General features: G+C 39.3%; 1 protein-coding gene across 1 annotated transcript in view; it reads right to left on the minus strand.

The window, feature by feature from the left end:
• The window catches only part of rnf38 (ring finger protein 38), a 22,629-nt gene extending 11,091 nt beyond the window's left edge, over positions 1 to 11,538 (minus strand). The window contains exons 1-2 of the mRNA XM_084401563.1: positions 11,450 to 11,538; positions 9,375 to 10,005 (exon numbers count right to left, since the gene is read on the minus strand). Coding sequence (XP_084257689.1) covers positions 9,375 to 9,932 — 558 coding nt within the window. The 5' untranslated portion in view covers positions 9,933 to 10,005; positions 11,450 to 11,538. The remainder of the gene's footprint in view (positions 1 to 9,374; positions 10,006 to 11,449) is intronic.
• Positions 11,539 to 19,219: the final 7,681 nt, after the last annotated feature.

The raw sequence follows: 19,219 nt of genomic DNA on the forward strand, positions 1-19,219 counted from the left end.
GACTGACGTCAGATGTGAGATTTACAAATAGACGAGGAGGGCAATGCGGTTTGAGGGAAGCCACACTTATGCTTTGGTCTCCAACAAACACAAAGACCCGAGCACAGGATGGAGCTCCTATAAAGACAGACACTGGAATGGTGTCCCACACTGGGCAAGTCGAACATGGAGTCAAGTCCTGATTTGCACCCATTCAGTAATGACAATGGATCAAGAGTCTGGATTGACTTTATTTACAGACAATTGACACAGAAACTATGCAAAGAAAAGTAAATTGGGTGCACATATACATATGCGCATATATATATATATATATATATATATATATATATATATATATATATATATATATATATATATATATAAACTGCAGTTAATGACCATAAGAATATGCTGCATCAGTGGCAAGTCCAGTCCAGTTTATGACTACGCTGAATTTTGCTCATGATTCAAATCAAGCAGATGGTTACTTTTTTGGTGAATTTTCTTCCAATGTTTTTTTTTTCCAGAATTCAGTCCTTTTGTAAGTGCCAATATTTTTTAAAGGTATAGCGGAGGATTTTCCCGAATTTTAGAAAAGAACCGCCCTCTCCACTTTTTGAAAAAATTGACATGCGCAACACTCTACCTGCTCCCGAGAGGGAACGCCTATTAAACGTGTGCACGAGAGAGCATGCACGAGCTAATCATAGCTTACATTAACTTTTACTAGCAGTGATTTTAAATGGATTTCTCCAAATAGCATGCCAAACTTTACCTGTCAAGTAGAAACTTCGCGACTGAGGCATCAGTGGGAAGCCCAACCTGTGTTTTGAGCGCACGCCATCGTGTGAATCGTGTGCACGAGCACGTACGACGGCCTTACGTAAACATATCACCAGAATGATTGACACTTAGGAGGACCAATAGTCTTGATGATCCACCCGGAAAAAGAAAATCCTCCGCTATACCTTTAATAGAGTCCACTTTAAGTAAATGTAAAAAACGCAAAGTTTTTTAAGAGACACTTTACAGAAAAGTGTTGGCAGTCCAGAAAAAGTCGTAATTAGATTTGTGACCATTTTAACCCACTCTCTGACTCTTAGAATTGAACAAGCCATTTCTGTACCTTTAACATCTTCTATATGAAAATGAGTCAATTATGATTGGGCAACCAGTGCATACTGCTGTAATTCATGCTGAACTTGCTCAATAATAGTTGCTGAAAGTGCCTTGATGTTAAAGCTGCAGTCCGTAGTTTTACCTCTTTGTCGCCATTTCGGCTCGAAATCTGCAATTGCAGTTATTCGCGGAATAATCAACTTTACGTGGGTTGTGCCTCGGCACGGCACGGCACAGTGCGGATGAATCTAATGTTTTGAGGAGAATGTGCGGCTGTTAGTCACCGCGCCGGTATGGATTAGGGATGGGACGATTACCGGTTTCACTATAAACCACGATAAAATGTACTGACGGTTAGTATTATCGTTTAAAATTGAATTATTAAAACCGTGTTTGATTATCTCGATTTTAATAACTCACTGTAAATCCTGTCCAGCAACAGTCTGACGCAGGCGCAGCGCGCAATGTTGTTTTTTTATTCGAGAAGGAATGGCGGAAGGCAGATTAATGTTTTAAATCTTACATGATCACAAAAATATTATCAAACTCAGTAAACAATAAATCAACTCTGATTTCATTTTCAATACAATCGAAAACGGGAGACGCAAGACGGCAAGTTGTATTTGAATGAAACGAGAGAGCGCGTCCGTTGTGATACATGTGCGCTGTGTTATAATGCGTTGCTATTGACGACGGTCATTATAAGGAAGGAAATACCACAGAATATAATCTTGCTAAAAAAAGTGCATAGAGCTGCTTGTGTTATTTGTTGTTTGTTGATTTTCAAATATAAAACTTGTTGAAATGTTTTCAGTGTGAGCATCAGTTATTTTTTAACACTTTCATCTCGTTTTAACAAAACCGTGATAATATTGATAATCACGATAATTTTGATCACTAATACTATTATCGTGATATGAAATTTTCATACCGTCCCTTGTATGGATACTGTCATTCGCAATCACAGATTCTACTTTTTGAAAGCATGACCAACATAAGAATTTTCATCGGAAAATGTCGTCTGACCAAGTAAGTAACATCCACTTTTGTTCTGACTAACTAAAAAAAAAAAAAAAAAAAAAAAGGCATTGCAGTAAATCGCGCTGATTAAATCTAACGATCGCTTATCATATCACGTCAAACCGTGCAGTTGCAGTCTCTTTTTCTGTAGCCACTCCGAAGTCTTTTGCATTTTACAACGGGTGAATCTCCAGTTGTCACTGGCGATTGTCGTTTGAACCTTTCTGGATCCGCCATCAAATTGATAAGTTTAATTATATCAAGTGCTGCGAGAAAAGACTATAAATCTCCACCTCCAACACCCTCACACACAATATAGCCTACTAGCCGAGACACCTTCTTTATGTGTACAGATGTGACGTAATGACGCAAAGACATGCTCGAATCTCCCGTGGAAATCCACCAGTACCACTGGAGTTAAAAACATTATTACAAGCTTATCGTTTTGAATCGAGCTAAGGCAAGCAGATAGTTTTGAACACTGGCTGGTTATGTACTTGCTCACATTTATTTTGGATAATTTTTAACCCAAAAAAAGTTACAGAATACAGCTTTAATATGCTCATGGTTGAGCCAATGATGACTTGATGACCCATTTCTGCAGTTAATGTTCAGAAACCAATCTTGGTGGACTAGAGTGGGAGCTTATGCATAGGTCAAACTTATTTAGTTAAGCAAGGGAAATCCCATTCAGAAACAATTTGATCAAAAGAATTGTGAACAGAATCATTAAGTAAAGTCAATATTCATATTTCTAGCATTACGGACTATAGGTTTGCTGACAGGCCTGCCGGTCGATACTCGCGTCCAGATACAAAGTGGCGAGTGGAGTCCTCAAAACGGAACTGTTGAAGAGGTTGCCTGGAGACGGACAAAAGCAGCCAAAACAAACAGACTCTTTTGTTATGAAAATGGAGTGTGAGTGTAAGTTTTTCAGAGAGTAACGCAATAAGAGTGTGTATGAGAGCTTTACTGCCCTGAACACCACATACATGGATGAGATTCATCGTTCCCTACTCATGGTTTCCCTCATATCCATCTGACAACACGTGAGATAAGGAAAAACACAACTCCTATCTATCTGTAGCTCAAAGCCTGAGACACTACTGACTGCATGAACGGACAGAAGTACTAATACTAGAGACTGGGCAATATATATATTTTTGGTCTACAAAAATGTAATTTTACTTTGACTATAATATGCAAAATTATAAAAACATCAAACTGTAAAAACATTAAAGTAACGGAGCAAATCTTAAAACAATTAGGCCTATCCAATATTTTTAAATATATTTCTAGCAAAAAAAAAAAAAAAAGAACACACTTCACCTTTTACAGGATTTTTAACAAGCACTTTTCTTGTACTAAAAGCATTATTGTTAACATCTTGTGTTACTTTTTTTTCCTCACCTCATCTCAAAAATGGTTTATTACTTTACTTTCTATAAATTTATCATCACACAAAAGTTAAAACATTTTTATTAAAATGTTATTTTATTAGGCAAATTCAACAACTATAGCCCCTGACACGTCACAATTCATATTCCTTGTCATGGTGGTACACTAACGTATTTTCACGCATCTGGAACCCTGTATTGATCAATCACCATTTAGTACCAGTTTTATAACATCTAGTTGAGTTTAGACTTCAAGAAAATAAGTGAATGCTCTCACATACAAAATGCTTGGCTTTCTGACAGCTGGCTGTCTGTACGACATGAATCCAGCCAAATTCCAGCTGAATTCACACCCTTATTTCACTGGAGTGATGAAACAAGCTTCTTACTGCTGTGGTGAGGACAGTGTATGTACATATATATACAGACAGACAGAGAGAGAGAGAGACAGAGACAGAGACAGAGAGAGAGAGAGAGAGAGAGAGAGAGAGAGAGAGAGAGAGAGAGAGAGAGAGAGAGAGAGAGAGAGAGAGAGAGAGAGAGAGAGAGAGAGAGAGAGAGACACATCATCATAAAGGCTAATATCATAAATTACAGTCTAAAAGGAGCTTATAATAGTCAATCATGTAATTTATTTCAACCGCAAACCCATCCTCTCCCTCGTTCCACCTTCATCCTTTTTCTCTTTCAACACACCTGGCACCTGTAAGCACTTCTGAGCATCTGTTCTGCTTTTTTGTCCGCGCTCACTTCTCTCTGAAGATGGTGCCAGGTCAGTGCAGTAGAGGAGAGGAGAAAACCTCCAGCCTTCCTTTTAACACTCGTCCCTGTTCCTCTGTTCCTGGGCTGAAAGGAAACGGCCGTGCTTTCTGAATGGTTTATTGAGAGGTAGGGATGAGGACTTGTGCTAATGCTCAAACTGCACTACTAGTTTAAATAATGATCAGGAGCGTAGTCCAATTAAAACAGCTTACTGACACTACAAAGCCCAGCGCTCATCTCCCGCGCTGCACCTTGCCTGCTGAACAGCCCGCCTCGCGAATGTGTGCGCGCACACGACGCAGATCTACTCAAGGTGAAAACTGAAGAGTCCTTCAGGGACACCGGCTTGATTTTGAGCCCTCAGCAACAGTTGTCTTCATGTTAAGTGGAGTTCTGCAATGTTCTGATTTGGGCCCAAGTGTCTCATAGAGCTGAGTGCGCTAAAATAGAGCTGTTGTTCTACTACAGATCGGACCACGAGACTAAAACCGGGAATGGACTCACAAAACAACCCACACTATCTCTGGGGACCAGCTGGGCCCTCATAATACAAGCTCGGTCGGCCCTAAATGAGAGTCATGAAGCCTGATAAACAAGGCACGGCCATCTTAAGTGTGTCCTTTGAATTCGCAGGAGTTGAGATTATGTCTAGCTCTAAAACACTGTGACAGTCTCCAACTTCACAGACCTACTGGCAGATTATCACAACCAATAGTAACAGTTCAAGTAAACCACAGCCAAAAGGATAGCAAAAAAAAAATTAAATAAGTTCAGGCCTTCCCGCTTCGCTCACTCCAGCACTGGAAAGCTTTGCTAATATTAATGCGGATCCTAAAGCTCTTTCCTGATCATAACCCTTAATTTGCCAGTGATATTCTTATGAGCTTTTCTCTTCTGTAATGTCTCTCAGCGATCTCTTTCTACAGCCTTTCTTCAAATCTGGCTCGTTCTCTCTCCTCCACCTAATGCTGATTGGCTACACGTTTGTTGTTGTGTCTGGTTGTGTCAGTACGACCAACAGCATTTTTCGATTATTGCTTACCCTACCTTTCAGGGTATTTTCACACAAGTTAATTTGGAGCATTTGATTCAAAAGCTTTTTACTTGCATCTTCTTTTTGTTTGTCATGTTCATATATGTACACATGAATCAATTGCACTCCAATCTGCATTAAAACAACCAGAACGAGACAGCCTTGAAGGCTGAAATATGTTGATAAGTGATAGGCATGTTATAAAGTTGATGGACATTTGGAGACTAAATCTGTGGGGCAGCAGTTTCACCGTGAGATAGTCCCTGTTTTGAAAGAGCACTGAAAGGAATGAAAACGCCCTAATTCACCAATTATGTTTTTTGCCAGATTAATTTACCTACCTGTTTGAAAAGATTGAGTCAAATTGCTGAGTTATGACTCAAACGTCACATCACACTTTCCCACCCTTTTGAATAATTTACAAAAGACTTTGATCATGTTCAAGCTGTACATGTGAATACACAACACTGACCAACAACAGAAAGCTGCTTCATTTGAAAGTGACTTCTGTATGCATCATACATCTCTTCGCTATGCTAGGTTTATTTTCTTCTCACAATTTTGGCAAAATCTTGCTATTGTGACCACACTAAGAAAAAAAAAAGTGGTTCTTTCACTAAAACTATTCACTAAACTGGAACTGTTCACTAAAAAGGCTATTTTGGGGAACCCAAAATGATGGTTCTATGGCATCGCTCAACATTTGAAAATAGGAAACATTAATCTTTGATTGGAAGAGGTAGAAAGAACAGCTTTAGGGTTTTCATGACAACGATATACTAAAATTACATAATTGCACTTTTTCACAGAGACGACAACATTGTCAAAATGATCCCTGTTCACGCGGATCCGCGAAAAGATTAAAAACGCTGTATTATGCATGCCAGGCCAGTAGTTGGCGATGTTACTTTGTAAAGAAACACCACGCGCCTATAGACTGAACATGTTATAAGCATGCGCCAGGGATGTGACTGAGGAAATTTTCCCACCGGTTAATAAATGTGTGACAACACCCGTAATAACAGTATCACTGGGGGGAGGGACCACTTTTGCACCTCGCTTTTAAATCGCTAATTCGAAAGTAAAATGCGCACGGCCGCTCGAATTAGCGCCAATTTGGATGTGGGCAATTGCTTGAATGGTGGGATTATTATTCTTAATGAAAAACACAAAACCATACAATGACAAACTCGCTTAAATACACGCTTTTACATTTCGCTTTGAAACCAAATCTTCTGCCATTGTCTTGTCAGTCAAGAGTGAGCCGAAATGGGCGAAGTGAGGTGAAATCTGACTCTTGCTGCGACACTCGTTCGGCTCACGCTCCATCGAGCATTCTCTAACTGAACTAAATTTGTATTACTATTAAAAAAAAAATCTAAACGACGGGGTGTAGGGCGGTGCGCGCAAGTGAACACCGACAAAAACTATCGCAGCAAGCCTAGCATGCGCATATTCGCATAACGCCACCGTTTTCACAATTACCCAAATTTTGTCATTTATCATGGAGATGAAACCGTTGTCGGTTTCAAAAACTTGCACTTTGAAACCCGTTTTCCAAAGTTTGCGTTTTCAGGCCCCTCAAAACGCCATTGTCGTGTAAATGACCAGCCAAAACGCAAAAAGATTAGGCTACCGTTTGAAAACGGTGTCGTGTAAATGGCCCCTTAGATCCTTAATCCGTTTGATCACCTCTAACACATTCTCTGAATTTCTGTTAAGAGTCAGCAGAACTGAGCTCGGTCTGGACCGGCCCCAGGGGGGATTCTACACCCTTCAAATGATCTTGAACTGTCCACATGTACACACACGAGTGCATTCTCAAACACAGACACTCAAGAGCACACAAGCCAACTAGAAATCCGTTTCTCTATTGATTTTATGGGACCTGATAGCCCTTTTTCTCCCTCTCTGCTCAGCGCTGAGGATAATACCAAACACCTACAGCAGAAAAAAGCCTCAGGAGGTCTAACATGGTTCCTCCTTCCATGCATACATGTGCATTTACAGGCAAATGGGAGTTCGATGAGAGGATGAAATATGCAGGAGGGTAAATGGACAGGGAAAGTCAGTGTGAGAAAATGAAAGGGGGAATCGGGTGGACAAAAGAGATAAAGGGATGAGGAATGAGAGCGGGAGAGGCAAAGAGAGAGAGGGCGCTTCTGTATTGAGAGCAGATGGTGTTGAACTCAGGGGATTTCAGTGTGCCGAGCTTCTCTCATTATCAAAGCGGCCTATCTGATCTCAGTCAATATCACACACACACACACACACACACATACACTAATACACACACAGCTACTGTATATCCAACTAGTCAATATCACATATACACTCTAAGGTAAAGTACCTCTTATTATCCATCCAGTTAATATCACATGCTCACCCCGAGATGCATTTAAATATCAGGAGGACAAATCATAGGACAGAAAAAGAGCGAAGTCTAATGACAAATGGCCCAAAACAAAGCTCAGACACACATGTGCTAGACTAGTTGGTGCAGTGGCGGCAGCAGGCAGGCAAAGCAGGTAGCTTGATGCTCACTCCATCAGACAGGTATTTCCAGTCTGGGCTTTTTAGTAAAGTGTGTGTGTGTGTGTGTGTGCAGTGCAGCTCAGCCACAAAAAGCAACTGCCAGTAGGCAAACACACCTGAGCTTAAAGCGCAACACCTGAGATAGCCTACTATAATCCACCCCCTCTGCACGTGCATGCATGGTCATAGTGGCCATGAGTTCTTTTTTTTTTTTTCTTCATGCGTTTGTCATCAAAGCCCTGCTCCTGTCTCGTAACAGTATACGAGCGGTGGCTACATTAACTCTAGGTGCATGAACACATGTGCATTTGCTCCCACCAGCTTGTCGTCCATGTCAAAAAGGAAGTGCTGTGGCAGATTAAGCCCTTCATGTAGCAGGAAATAAGGATGCCAGAGGCTTGAACACTTTATATTTTGGAATTTCCATTCGGCTATACAGAAATCGTAAAGCACCGTGATGCCAATGGACAAACAGGTCAATTATTAACTTAAACCCTAAAGTCAGAGGGAACAATTGTCCTATACTGTGAAGGAAAGCCCTGTGCTATTTTGGACCAGCGAATAACAACATTAGGCATCTAAAACAGAGGAGAATAGTCACAGCTTGTGCAATTGAATGAATGCATGTCTTTCTGCTTGCACGCCTTTGTACGACAGAGTATCTGCCGCTTAAGATGGACCATGAAGAGTTAAGAGTCAATAGGAATGCTTAGATCGGTGTGGGGCTCATCAGAACTCGTGCAAACATTAACGAGGAAATAAGGAGTGCAATTTGGTCTGTCTTCAAGAAAGACGCCCAAATCGTGACCCTTAATAGCACAAAGTCTGCAGAGTTCTTCACATACTTGCTGACAAAGCTTTAACTCTTTATTAAGAGATCAGAGCTCATATGAAGCCTGCATGCAACTTTCCATTTTTTAAAAGAAGCTAAGGCACAACACCTAGTTTAAGACTGAAATGCCCTGCCTTACTGTATTACAATATTCAAAAGTTAAGGAGATCCATTTCATATTCAACCCATTGACTTGCAGCTATTTTTTTTTTTTTTTTTATAAAAACATTGAATTGTTTCATTTAAAAAGTGTTGATTATCATCACAACAAATATTGGAAATAATAATGAATACATAAATAAATAAAATTACATTTATAAGGTTTGCTACAGCCCTGATAAAAATTATACCAGCAATTTTGTGAGGTAGTGTTGAGTGGGTGTCATAGAAGGTTGCATGGATGTGCACATATACTGTACATTTGATATAAAATGCCATTTTGAAAAACCCATAAATAGTGTTCAGTCAGTCCAACAGAATTCCATACAACAACACTACACTAATTAAATGTAGTAAAGCCCATACCTTGATATCTTCACCCCCTATCCTGTCAGATGTGGTCAAATACAACTACAGTTGGCCCCCGTAAACCATGTTACAACCAAATATGTGACAACATGATAGTGTTAGAAAAAAACTCATGTTTATTGTCCACCCTCAAGATGAAATGAGATCCATAACCCAAAATTTAGACTGGAGGTTTAAAACCCGTCTTACCTGCTCCGGAGTTTCTGTGCATTCCAGGCCCTGCGTGTCTGTGGGCGCCTGGGGAAAGCATGCTCCCGGGTGGGCGCAGGTTTTCCATGTGTCCATGAGCAGCTCCGAACTGCTGCTGCTGCTGTTGGTGGTGGTGGTGGTGGTGGTGGTGGTGGCTTATTCCTCCAGCTGGACTTAACGCACCACCGCCACTCCCAGCATTACCGTTCGAGTTAGATAATCCACCGTGGTAAAATCCAGACCGCGAGCGTGATCGAGTCCTGGGTGGCTCCATAGTCACTGGATAGGAGTGATGATGATGATGATGGTGGTGGTGGTGGAAAGGGGAAGTGGGAGGGGAATGAGACGCCGCAGAGGAGCTCTCAAGCGCTCCAGAAAGTCTAGTGCTGCCCAGGCTGTGGCCCCCCTCCGAACCCCCGTATTCCGCTGGGTGGGCCCCTGCGTCCTCGCATAAATCAGCACGCTTGGGAACGGGGTCCGGGGAACAGACGCGGGGCTCTCGAGATGCTGAATGACCAGTAGTGGCGATTGGCATTTCCTTTCGGGCTTATACGATTCCCCCTCTTCCTCCTCTCCGATTCCACGCCAGAAAACACAGTTTAAAAACACTGATAAAAAAAAAAAAAAAAAAACGTTCAATCATTAAAATGCTTACAAACATTAAGTTCAAAAACACTGTTTAAATATACAGTCATTAAAACGTTTACAAAACTAAAATGTTTTAGTATTACAAGACTCTAAAACACCAGAGAGTTGCTAAAACATTTGAACAAACCAAAAAAAAAAAAAAAAAGTAAAAACGTTTTGGACTCTTACGTAAACTTACATTTACAGTAAAAATCAAACAGTATTGGATGCCAGAATTTCACAGTAAAACATCACTAGTGCGCATTAGTCACCGTATTTTTATAGTTTCTAGCTACATACGTGATTAAATTTTATAAATCAATGTCGATTTGAGCTATTAAATAATTACAGAAACATTACGCAAAATAAATACTACAATACTAACTGATAAAAAAAAAACAAGTATTAAGTTACGAACAAACAAAAGTTGGTTCATTTGATGATTTAACTTTAAAGCCTTAATACAGTACAGTGAAATTACATGTATTAAGTCTTATAAATAAATAGTTTTTCACCGTTTATAGTAATGTAATGGGACGATGCAATACTGAAGAACTGGAGATTATTAAAACTGGTAACGGTTTAAAAGCCTCTTTTTGTTTTAGTAACTTAATTCCTTCTAGGCGTGGCCTACTTACTACATGCAAAACTATTATAAAAATCTCAATAAATTGGCTTGCTGTCCCTTGAATGATATTTAAAGCATTTTAAAAACATTTTAGACTTCCAAACTTTCAAACCCACGCCAAGTCATACCAAAGGAGAAATAAGAACTAAAAACAACACAAAAACTAGCTGCGACGCGCTACACAACACAGCACGCACGTGCGTTATGTTTATGCTAAATAAAGTAAGTAAATAAAAGTATACAAGTAAGAGGGAGCAGCTGGTTATCAGACACTTCCGTGAAGCGCTAGCGTTAGCTCCCAGCTACACAAAAACACACAAATAAACATAATATTGCCTGTCTACCGCTGTTTTTAACACACCTAACACACAAACACACTCTATCACAACACGCCTTGCTCATCCACACAGTGTTAAACCGATTTGAATCACATTTAGAGTGAAGCCATGTAGATGCATTAGCCTATGTTAGCTGTGAACGTCGCGCTGGCTTTAGTCCACCATCTGCCTTTAGTCTCACAAAACTACAACAAATAAAGCCCTTGTCGTCCTTTAAAACCTCAGGGCCACATGTCCCGTCCTGAACATCGGCTCATCGCTGATGAATCTGCTTGGGTTGAGACACACATTGATATTTATAAACTGTTTTGTGGCGATCCGTGAGAGGCGAAGCGTTTTAAACTCCCTAATTATATTTACATCAGTGGAAAAAACGGTTAAAAAGGGCTCTTTTTTCCACTCCTCCCACTCAAACAAACGCATGTATATACTATCTATAAAATGAAAAGCGGAACTCACCCGGAGCTGAGTGGAGCTGTGCGTTATGAAGTGTTTTTGAGCTGATCTTTTGGCGTGGCGCTCCTCCGCTCAGACGGTGTCAGTGAGAAATAATGTGACAGACCATCAGCGCGATTTCACAGCTCCACAGCACAGCAGACCAGAGAAGCCGAGCACAGAGTCGGTCAAGCGCAAACACAATGCTCTCTAACCCAAATTGTTCACAAACGAGGCCCATTTCACAATCCACAATTTTCAACTGAAACCAAAGACTATAAAAGGGAAACCATTCTTAAAACAATGAAAATACATAACTGCACTCTCAGGCCTCGCAGGCCTATTATATCTGACATTTCGGCAGACCTTTGTAAAGGTACAAAATGGTGTGTTTTCTTCAGCTATTGCTATATTTATGGATCATTAGATCTAACATATTTTTTTAGCATTGTGTGTCTAAGACTTGAATAATATGTAGGCCTATATGCTACAAATTAAAGTAGTTCAGAAAAATATTACTCATTTATCCTACAACATTTTATTCGAAACTAATAGGCTTAATAATGATTTCTAATTAGGTAAACATGGCGTCATTAGCCTACTAAACATATAGCCTACTTATTGATTTGCTTGATGAATGATTAAAACACGAAATATGCCAATCAAATAGCCTAGTCATCATCTTCAAATGTCCCCATATTTAGACTGAAATTTCTTTAGTCTTTAAGTTTAGCCTACCTTTTTGTCCAACCGTAGACCATTAAAAACTATATATTATTTATATTATTATCTTGTGCTGGTTTTGTTTCTTATTATTGCCAACTTTAATGGCATAAAGTTCAAATTAAAATAAAGTTCTGAAATAAATTAGCAAATATAAAAATTATTATATATATTTATTTATTATATATTTTATATATTTATAAATGTATTTTAACAATAATTGTTATTATTATTTAATATTAAATAGCTAGATGATGCCTATTTAATCGATCGTGTTTCTATTGCTCTAGTCTAGGTGGAGCACTGAAGGGAATGCAAAATAGAGAGATGCGCCGCTGAAGGGGAAACGCGTGAATAATTTACAAATGTTAGATGCTTCTCCAATTTATCTTGACAACACGTGTAAACTGCCTCTATTCACTTAAATATCCCCTGCACTTTTTCGATTTATGCAAACGTTTGATTTGCTTCGTCTGTAGTGGTAAACATGGGCCATTCTCTAGGCTAGGGCTTGTTGTTGGACATTTAAACCTGATCACGCCTCTTTTTGGCTAGTAGCAATAGTGTGTGGACATAGAAGTCGACCAAGGCAAGGCAAAAAAGAAGATTTAATGAAACTGACAAAAGTGTGATGTTTACTTTTAAGTGACATGATTCTAGATTAACTTCCCTTGGTCTTTGGATTCGTGTATTTTAGATTAAGTATCAAATTTATGTGAACATGTAGCCTAGTAGCAGGCTATTATGTCCTGAGATAGAGGGGCTGCTTTTTAACCTAGCTCCTTCTTCTTTCTTTCATTTAGATGAACTGATTTAACCCTGAAATAAATGTGTTCTGGGTTCATCACGACATTTAATGAGTAAACAGATCAGCATTTTTCAATTTCTTAAAGAAGTCTTCAGTCACACAGTTCCATTTTATAATCCCATCTTGACACACTGTATTTATCTCACTTTCTTTTGAAAGTCACATGCACATCATATGCTTCCCAGAATGCGTTTATGATGCACTATTTAACGATGTCCTGTTATCTCTTAATTTGTAAGCCCTGAGCCCAAAGTAAGATCCTTCCTGGTAACATTGAAACGCATAGAATAGATACTACACATATAGTAGGCGTGTTCTGAAGTGATAATTTAAAGATTGGGCGAGAGATGGCAGCAAGAGGGGCTGCTTTGAAAGGAAATATGGGGGAGTGATAGAGAGAGGGATAGGGGGATGGGGAGAGAGAGGATGGGGGTAGGGAGGTGTGTAAGGGGGGGTCGGCTGATATGCCCTCTTATTGGTTTGTTCAAATGGTGGGGGAGGGGCACCCTGCATACACCAGCTGTATGAGGAGAGAGAGGAGAAACAAAGGGTGAGATGGCGAGGGGGGGGTGGTGGGGGGCATAGCGTGCATTTCCTCACTAATATTCAGGGATAATTAAAATTCAGACAGGGCAGATGATTTAAAATCCTGATACGCTCAAATTAAAAATTAACATGCAACCAGATTCCGATCTGTTTCAATATTAAACACAAAAAACTTTTAAGTATAGAACTCTTTTATTAATACTTGAGGAATATTTTACAGTAACTTCATGTTTTCAATGGTTTTTCTCCAGTGCCCATTCCCAGCACTCTTTTTCCTTAACCTTGACCAGGCAGATTTTATTCATCAAGAGATCTTTGTAATGCGGTGAAATGTGCATACGTACATAAGCCAGAGGAAGCTGTGCTTTGCATTATTTATTTAAAGGACAAAGGAATTACTGGAACCCTCTAAAACCAGTCTCAAAAAAGAGAGAGCGAGCGAGGAGGAAGAGAGCAGACTGGGTGAGAATGAGCGAGAGAAAGAAGGGGGGAAAAAAACACAGGAAATGAGAGAGGGAGAAGGGAGGAGAGTGCCCGGCCTCTTTGCGTTTAAAGCCAAACCAAATCTGAGGGAATTGGCATTGGCCGCTTCGCATGAGAACCGAGAGGAAAAAACTATAAGACAGAAAAGGGTTGAAGAGAAATGCCAAGAATGCAAAGGCAAGAATCAACACATTTAAGAGTCTTTCGTTCTGCTGGCTGACTCGCTCTCTTTTCTGAATGCAATTATAAACTACCACATTTTCACACTGTAAGCTGAAAGCCGGTTTTCATTAAGACACGTCGACTTGTGTGTTGGTAGTCAGCCTTAATTAGTTGAAGACCTGGTGGGCCCGTAAACATAAAGCATGCCTACTAAACCTAAAGGTTCTTCAAAAATGGTGCGTTCTGGTACAGGCAGCTGGGAAGTCTTTAAGCTGTCTTTGAAAAGTTAGACATCACCATTTGGCTGGGACAGAGAATTTAGAAATCGCTGTGATGGGATCCTGGTCTAGGCGTCCCATGACGTGTCTAACATCAGAGGTTGTGAGTGTTTGCCAAGTTTTCTATAGTGCGTCGGGCGTAGATTCTCTGTCTGCTTTCAAGTCACATGGCCCATGGATGTCATGCCAAAACCTACTGAGACTTACAACACACACATTATAACACACACACACAGTCATATATACATCATGCCAGCTTGTCTCAGGCCTGTGGCTCTGTAAGTTAACATGCCACATACTGTTCACATAAACATGTTACTAACGCATGTCACTATCATATGCACTGTTTTTCAAACATAAAGTCCCATAAAAGCCAAACCTGCATAATCACGAATCGTGACTTTCTCAGATTTGAGTCGGCTATTTTAATGAAACTCAGAAATTGGAAACCCATGGAATTCGCATGTTGAATTAGTCTGACGAATTCTTCATTGAATGAACCCACCAAATCGGTTAAAGTGGCTATAAGAAACTAATATAGTTTATAATATAAACTATAAGTGTCATGACAAAAGAGCGCTGCAGGGAAGATTGTTGTAGGTTAAAACATTTGTGCACATTTTAGCTGGTTCCATCATCCTGAAGTCAGTGGGTTTATTTGAATGGGATTTTGGTTAAATGTCTGAAATAAGATCTGTGTTTAACACAAAAATATATTTTCATGTTTTATTCTATGACAAAATAAACTCTCCTTCCCCACTAATGATTGTTTAGCATGTGGCTAAGTAGGACTACAGCGGTTGTAGGGAACATTAAACATCATCACTCTGAACTGGAAAGCTCACTAGTCTGCTTTCACAGACTTTCTGTGTTTATAATCAAACTATTATTAAACTATCAAGGAAAATGTATTTTTAAATAAAGATTGAAAGAGTTGTCAGGAGCTTACTGATGGTGACGTCAAAGTAAATTGACCGTGTTGTAGTTTTTTTTTTTATAGCCTATGTTTAGCTTTTTAATTCTGTTGTTTTTAGGCTTCTAAGTTCATAAAAGTTTGATGAACAAAACGTGTAGGAATCATAAACTTTTGTTGGTCACAGACAAATCCTGTTGGGTTTTTGTTGAGGGAACCAGGGTTGGCCTACAAAAATATGTTATCACCAGAGGCGGACAGAGTACACAGCTTCATTACTTGAGTAAAAGTACAGATACCCCTTGCTAAATTTTACTCAAGTACAAGTAAAAGTATTACAGTCAGATGTCTACTTAAGTAAAAGTACTGAAGTACTTGTTTTTAAAAGTACTTGAGTATCAAGAGTACAAGAGTACATTTTCTAAATATTGCATTACTACTGCCACAGTGCTTACATTGGTAAACACTTGAAGCGAAAACTATCATTAACTTGTTCAGAAAATTGAAATAGTCTGGCGAGGTGGGGCCACGGGTTGGCACATTCCCGGGATGGACCTGCTGCGTCTTCATCCATTGTTTCGTCCATGGTTTCGTCTCTTATCTAAATCTGACCATGGAGTTGACTTTGGCGGAAAGCTGAAGGTGATTGCTGATAGGCTGTCCCAATCAGTGGCGCCTGCACAATCCAATCACGTTTGAGAGGGAAACAACAAATTAAGGGTTTCCGAGATTTTTCTTTTTTCCTTTTAATTAATTTTTTTGAAGAAGTAACGGGTACTCACAGTTATGGATATAAATGTAGTGGAGTAAAGAGTACAATATTTGCCTCTCAAATGTACTTGAGTAAAGTCATGAGTACTCCCCAAAAATGATACTCGAGTAAAGTACAGATCCCTCAAAATTGTACTTAAGTACTGTACTCAAGTAAATGTACTCCGTTACTGTCCGGCTCTGGTTATCACTGCAGTGACCTGCACTGCAAGAAAGCAAAAATATATTCTCTATTTATCTTTAAACCTCATTTTTTATAGCTACCATTAGCATTATGGTAATGAAATGAATAAGTATGCCTGATATAATAATATGGCAAGGACAATAAAACAAATGTCAACTAAAATAGAACATTTTTAATTAAGTAATTGATTCATGTTTATATTTATTTTATTATTATTACTTTCATTTCATTTCATTAAGGGGGGTTCCCCTTATTATACTTCATATTATTATAGTTCTATAAATTGGTCCTAGTATGAAAAAGTGTGAAAACCCCTGTACTTTTTTACACTTCCAAAGTCTTATTTTGCTGCAAACTATATTACCATTTTCATAAACCAACTAGGTCTAATAAAAAAAATGTGTATTATTCAGAATATTTGAATATATAGAGAAACTTTGTCAACATTTTGTAATAATTTTTCCTACTTTTGAAACAAAGCTTTCACTACACTGAGACACTGGCACAACTTACCCCAAAGCATCGGACTCACTTTATCCCACAGCTTCCATTAGGATGCTTCATTTAATAATTCATGGCTAATCTTTAGCCAAATAATTTACATGTTCATTGGCAATTCACCAACATGTATAATGTATATTTTCAGACCTGAATAAATTTGCTTTGACCTAAAATTAATTGTATGTGCCATGTAGAAAATGTACTTTGAAATGCAAACAACAGTTTTGAATAAAAAATGATTGCCACTTTTCTTGTGTTCATCTCCCAGTCACTGGCAGCTGTATATAGTGAGTACTTTCTAAATATGTATTATGTATATATATATATATATACACCCTGGAAAACCAGTCATAAGTCACACGGGTATATTTGTGGCAATAGCCAACGATTGTATGGGTCAAAAATATTGATTTTTCTTTTATGCCAAAAATCATTAGGATATTAAGTAAAGATCATGATCCATGAAGATATTTTTTAAATTTCCTAGCATAAATATATAAAATATTTATTTCTGTGAGTGAATGCAGCACAATCGCGAACATAAATGATCAATTTTAAAGGCGATTTTCTCAATGTTTCGTTTTTTTTTTGCACCCTCAGATTCCAGATTTTCAAATAGTTGTATCTCGGCCAAATATTGTCCTATCCTAACAAACCACACATCAATGCCAGTTCCAAAAATTCAGCTTCAATTCCAAAAATGCCTTCAATTTCAAAAACTTGACCCGTGTGACTGGTTTTGTGGTCCAATGTCACATATATATATATATATAGTTGCCTTGATTAAGAGGGCGACACAGCTTACCCCACTCTCCCCTACTCTTATTCTATCCCCTCTCCTCCATTTCTCAGCCAGAAAGAAGAGGATTTAGGCTAGTTTTTCAGAGCCAAACCAAACCAGCATGAAAAAAGGACAGAAAGAGAAGCCCTCCCTTCCTCTAACCCTGTTTTGCTCTTCTCTGTGTAGTTTGGCAGTCGACGTGTGTGTGTGTGTGTGTGTGTGTGTGTGTGTGTGTGTGTGTGTGTGTGTGTGTGTGTGTGTGTGTGTGTGTGTGTGTGTGAACAAGCGCTCATGTGGACAGGGCTCTGACTCTGCTGTTTGGTGGAGTTCCCATGTTAGGCTTGATGGGAAATGCTTTTTTATCCCTCACTGAATGAAGTTGGTTCAGCATAGAGTAACCATTGGACCAAATGCTGAGAAGAAACTCATGCCTGATGCTTACCTGCCCAACAGAAACCCACTATTTAACCCTCTATGGGTACGTGTCATGTTATTAATATGAAATAAATTACCATTCAGCAGTTTTTTATGTTTTTGAAAAAAGTCTCTTATGCTCACCTAGGCTGTATTTATTTGATCAGAAATCCCCAAAACTGTATTGTGAAAAAAATTATATATATATATCAAATGTAATTTATTCCTGTGATGGCAAAGCTGAATTTTCAACATCATTACTCCAGTCTTCAGTGTCACATGATCCTTCAGAAATCATAGAAACAGTAATCTTTCAGCAATCTGCAAATCAGTTGCAGCTAAACACCCAGGTGAGCATTTACCATTTATTATATAGAATAAATCATTAGCAGGAATTACAGAATGAACTGTTAACCATAACAAAGCTATTCAAATGAAGTGTTTTCCCTTCCAATGCACGCATTGTGGAGGAGTTGTGTGTTTGTGTATAAATAATGCTAAACTGAGGGCAATAGTGCATTGCAACTTAAGCCAGACTCTTATTCATCCTTTATATCTCAACACGCACATACACAAAACACAGTCTCAGTCTCGGCTTCAATGATTCTCCTTCTCACGGCTTTCTGTGCCCATCCAATCGAGCGGCTTTTGGTGATGTCATCGCTCTGTATATGTGTGTGTGTGTGCGCACGGAAGCAGTTTTGGGTTTCTCCTAAACTCCCGTTCTCCCACACTGGAGCTTTTTAATCTCTCGGATGGAGAGAAAGAGGATGAAAAAGCCAGAGCGGACAGATCGAGGGGTTGAGAAGCGGCGACCATGACAACACATGAAATCTGAGCGCCTGACATCTGTGTCTCTCTCGTTCTCTCTGTCCCTCTCAATCTCCCTCTCTGTTGTTTCTTTGACTCGCGTCCAGCAAACAACCCACAAGCTTTCATTTCATAACAGACTCCGACAAGTCTGATGACCTCACACGGCCCTAGACATCATCTTTGATTTCAAACCGCAATGACTGGCCACAGCAGAAGTGTGAATGAAGTCTCTTTATAACATCAAGCCTGACTTGAGTCCAACCCTGCTATGACGGACTCGTCATATCACAGCACCCACACACACACTTCTGACCAACATTTTTCTTCTCTCTGTCTTCTGACTGTTCGAATTGTTGAGCATATTTTCTTTTGAAATCATTTCTTGCTTCCTGTCCCTGCACCTCTTGCCACATCCTC

The sequence above is a fragment of the Rutilus rutilus genome, assembly GCF_951802725.1.
Source record: "Rutilus rutilus genome assembly, chromosome: 2".
In the NCBI taxonomy this organism is placed as follows: domain Eukaryota; kingdom Metazoa; phylum Chordata; class Actinopteri; order Cypriniformes; family Leuciscidae; genus Rutilus; species Rutilus rutilus.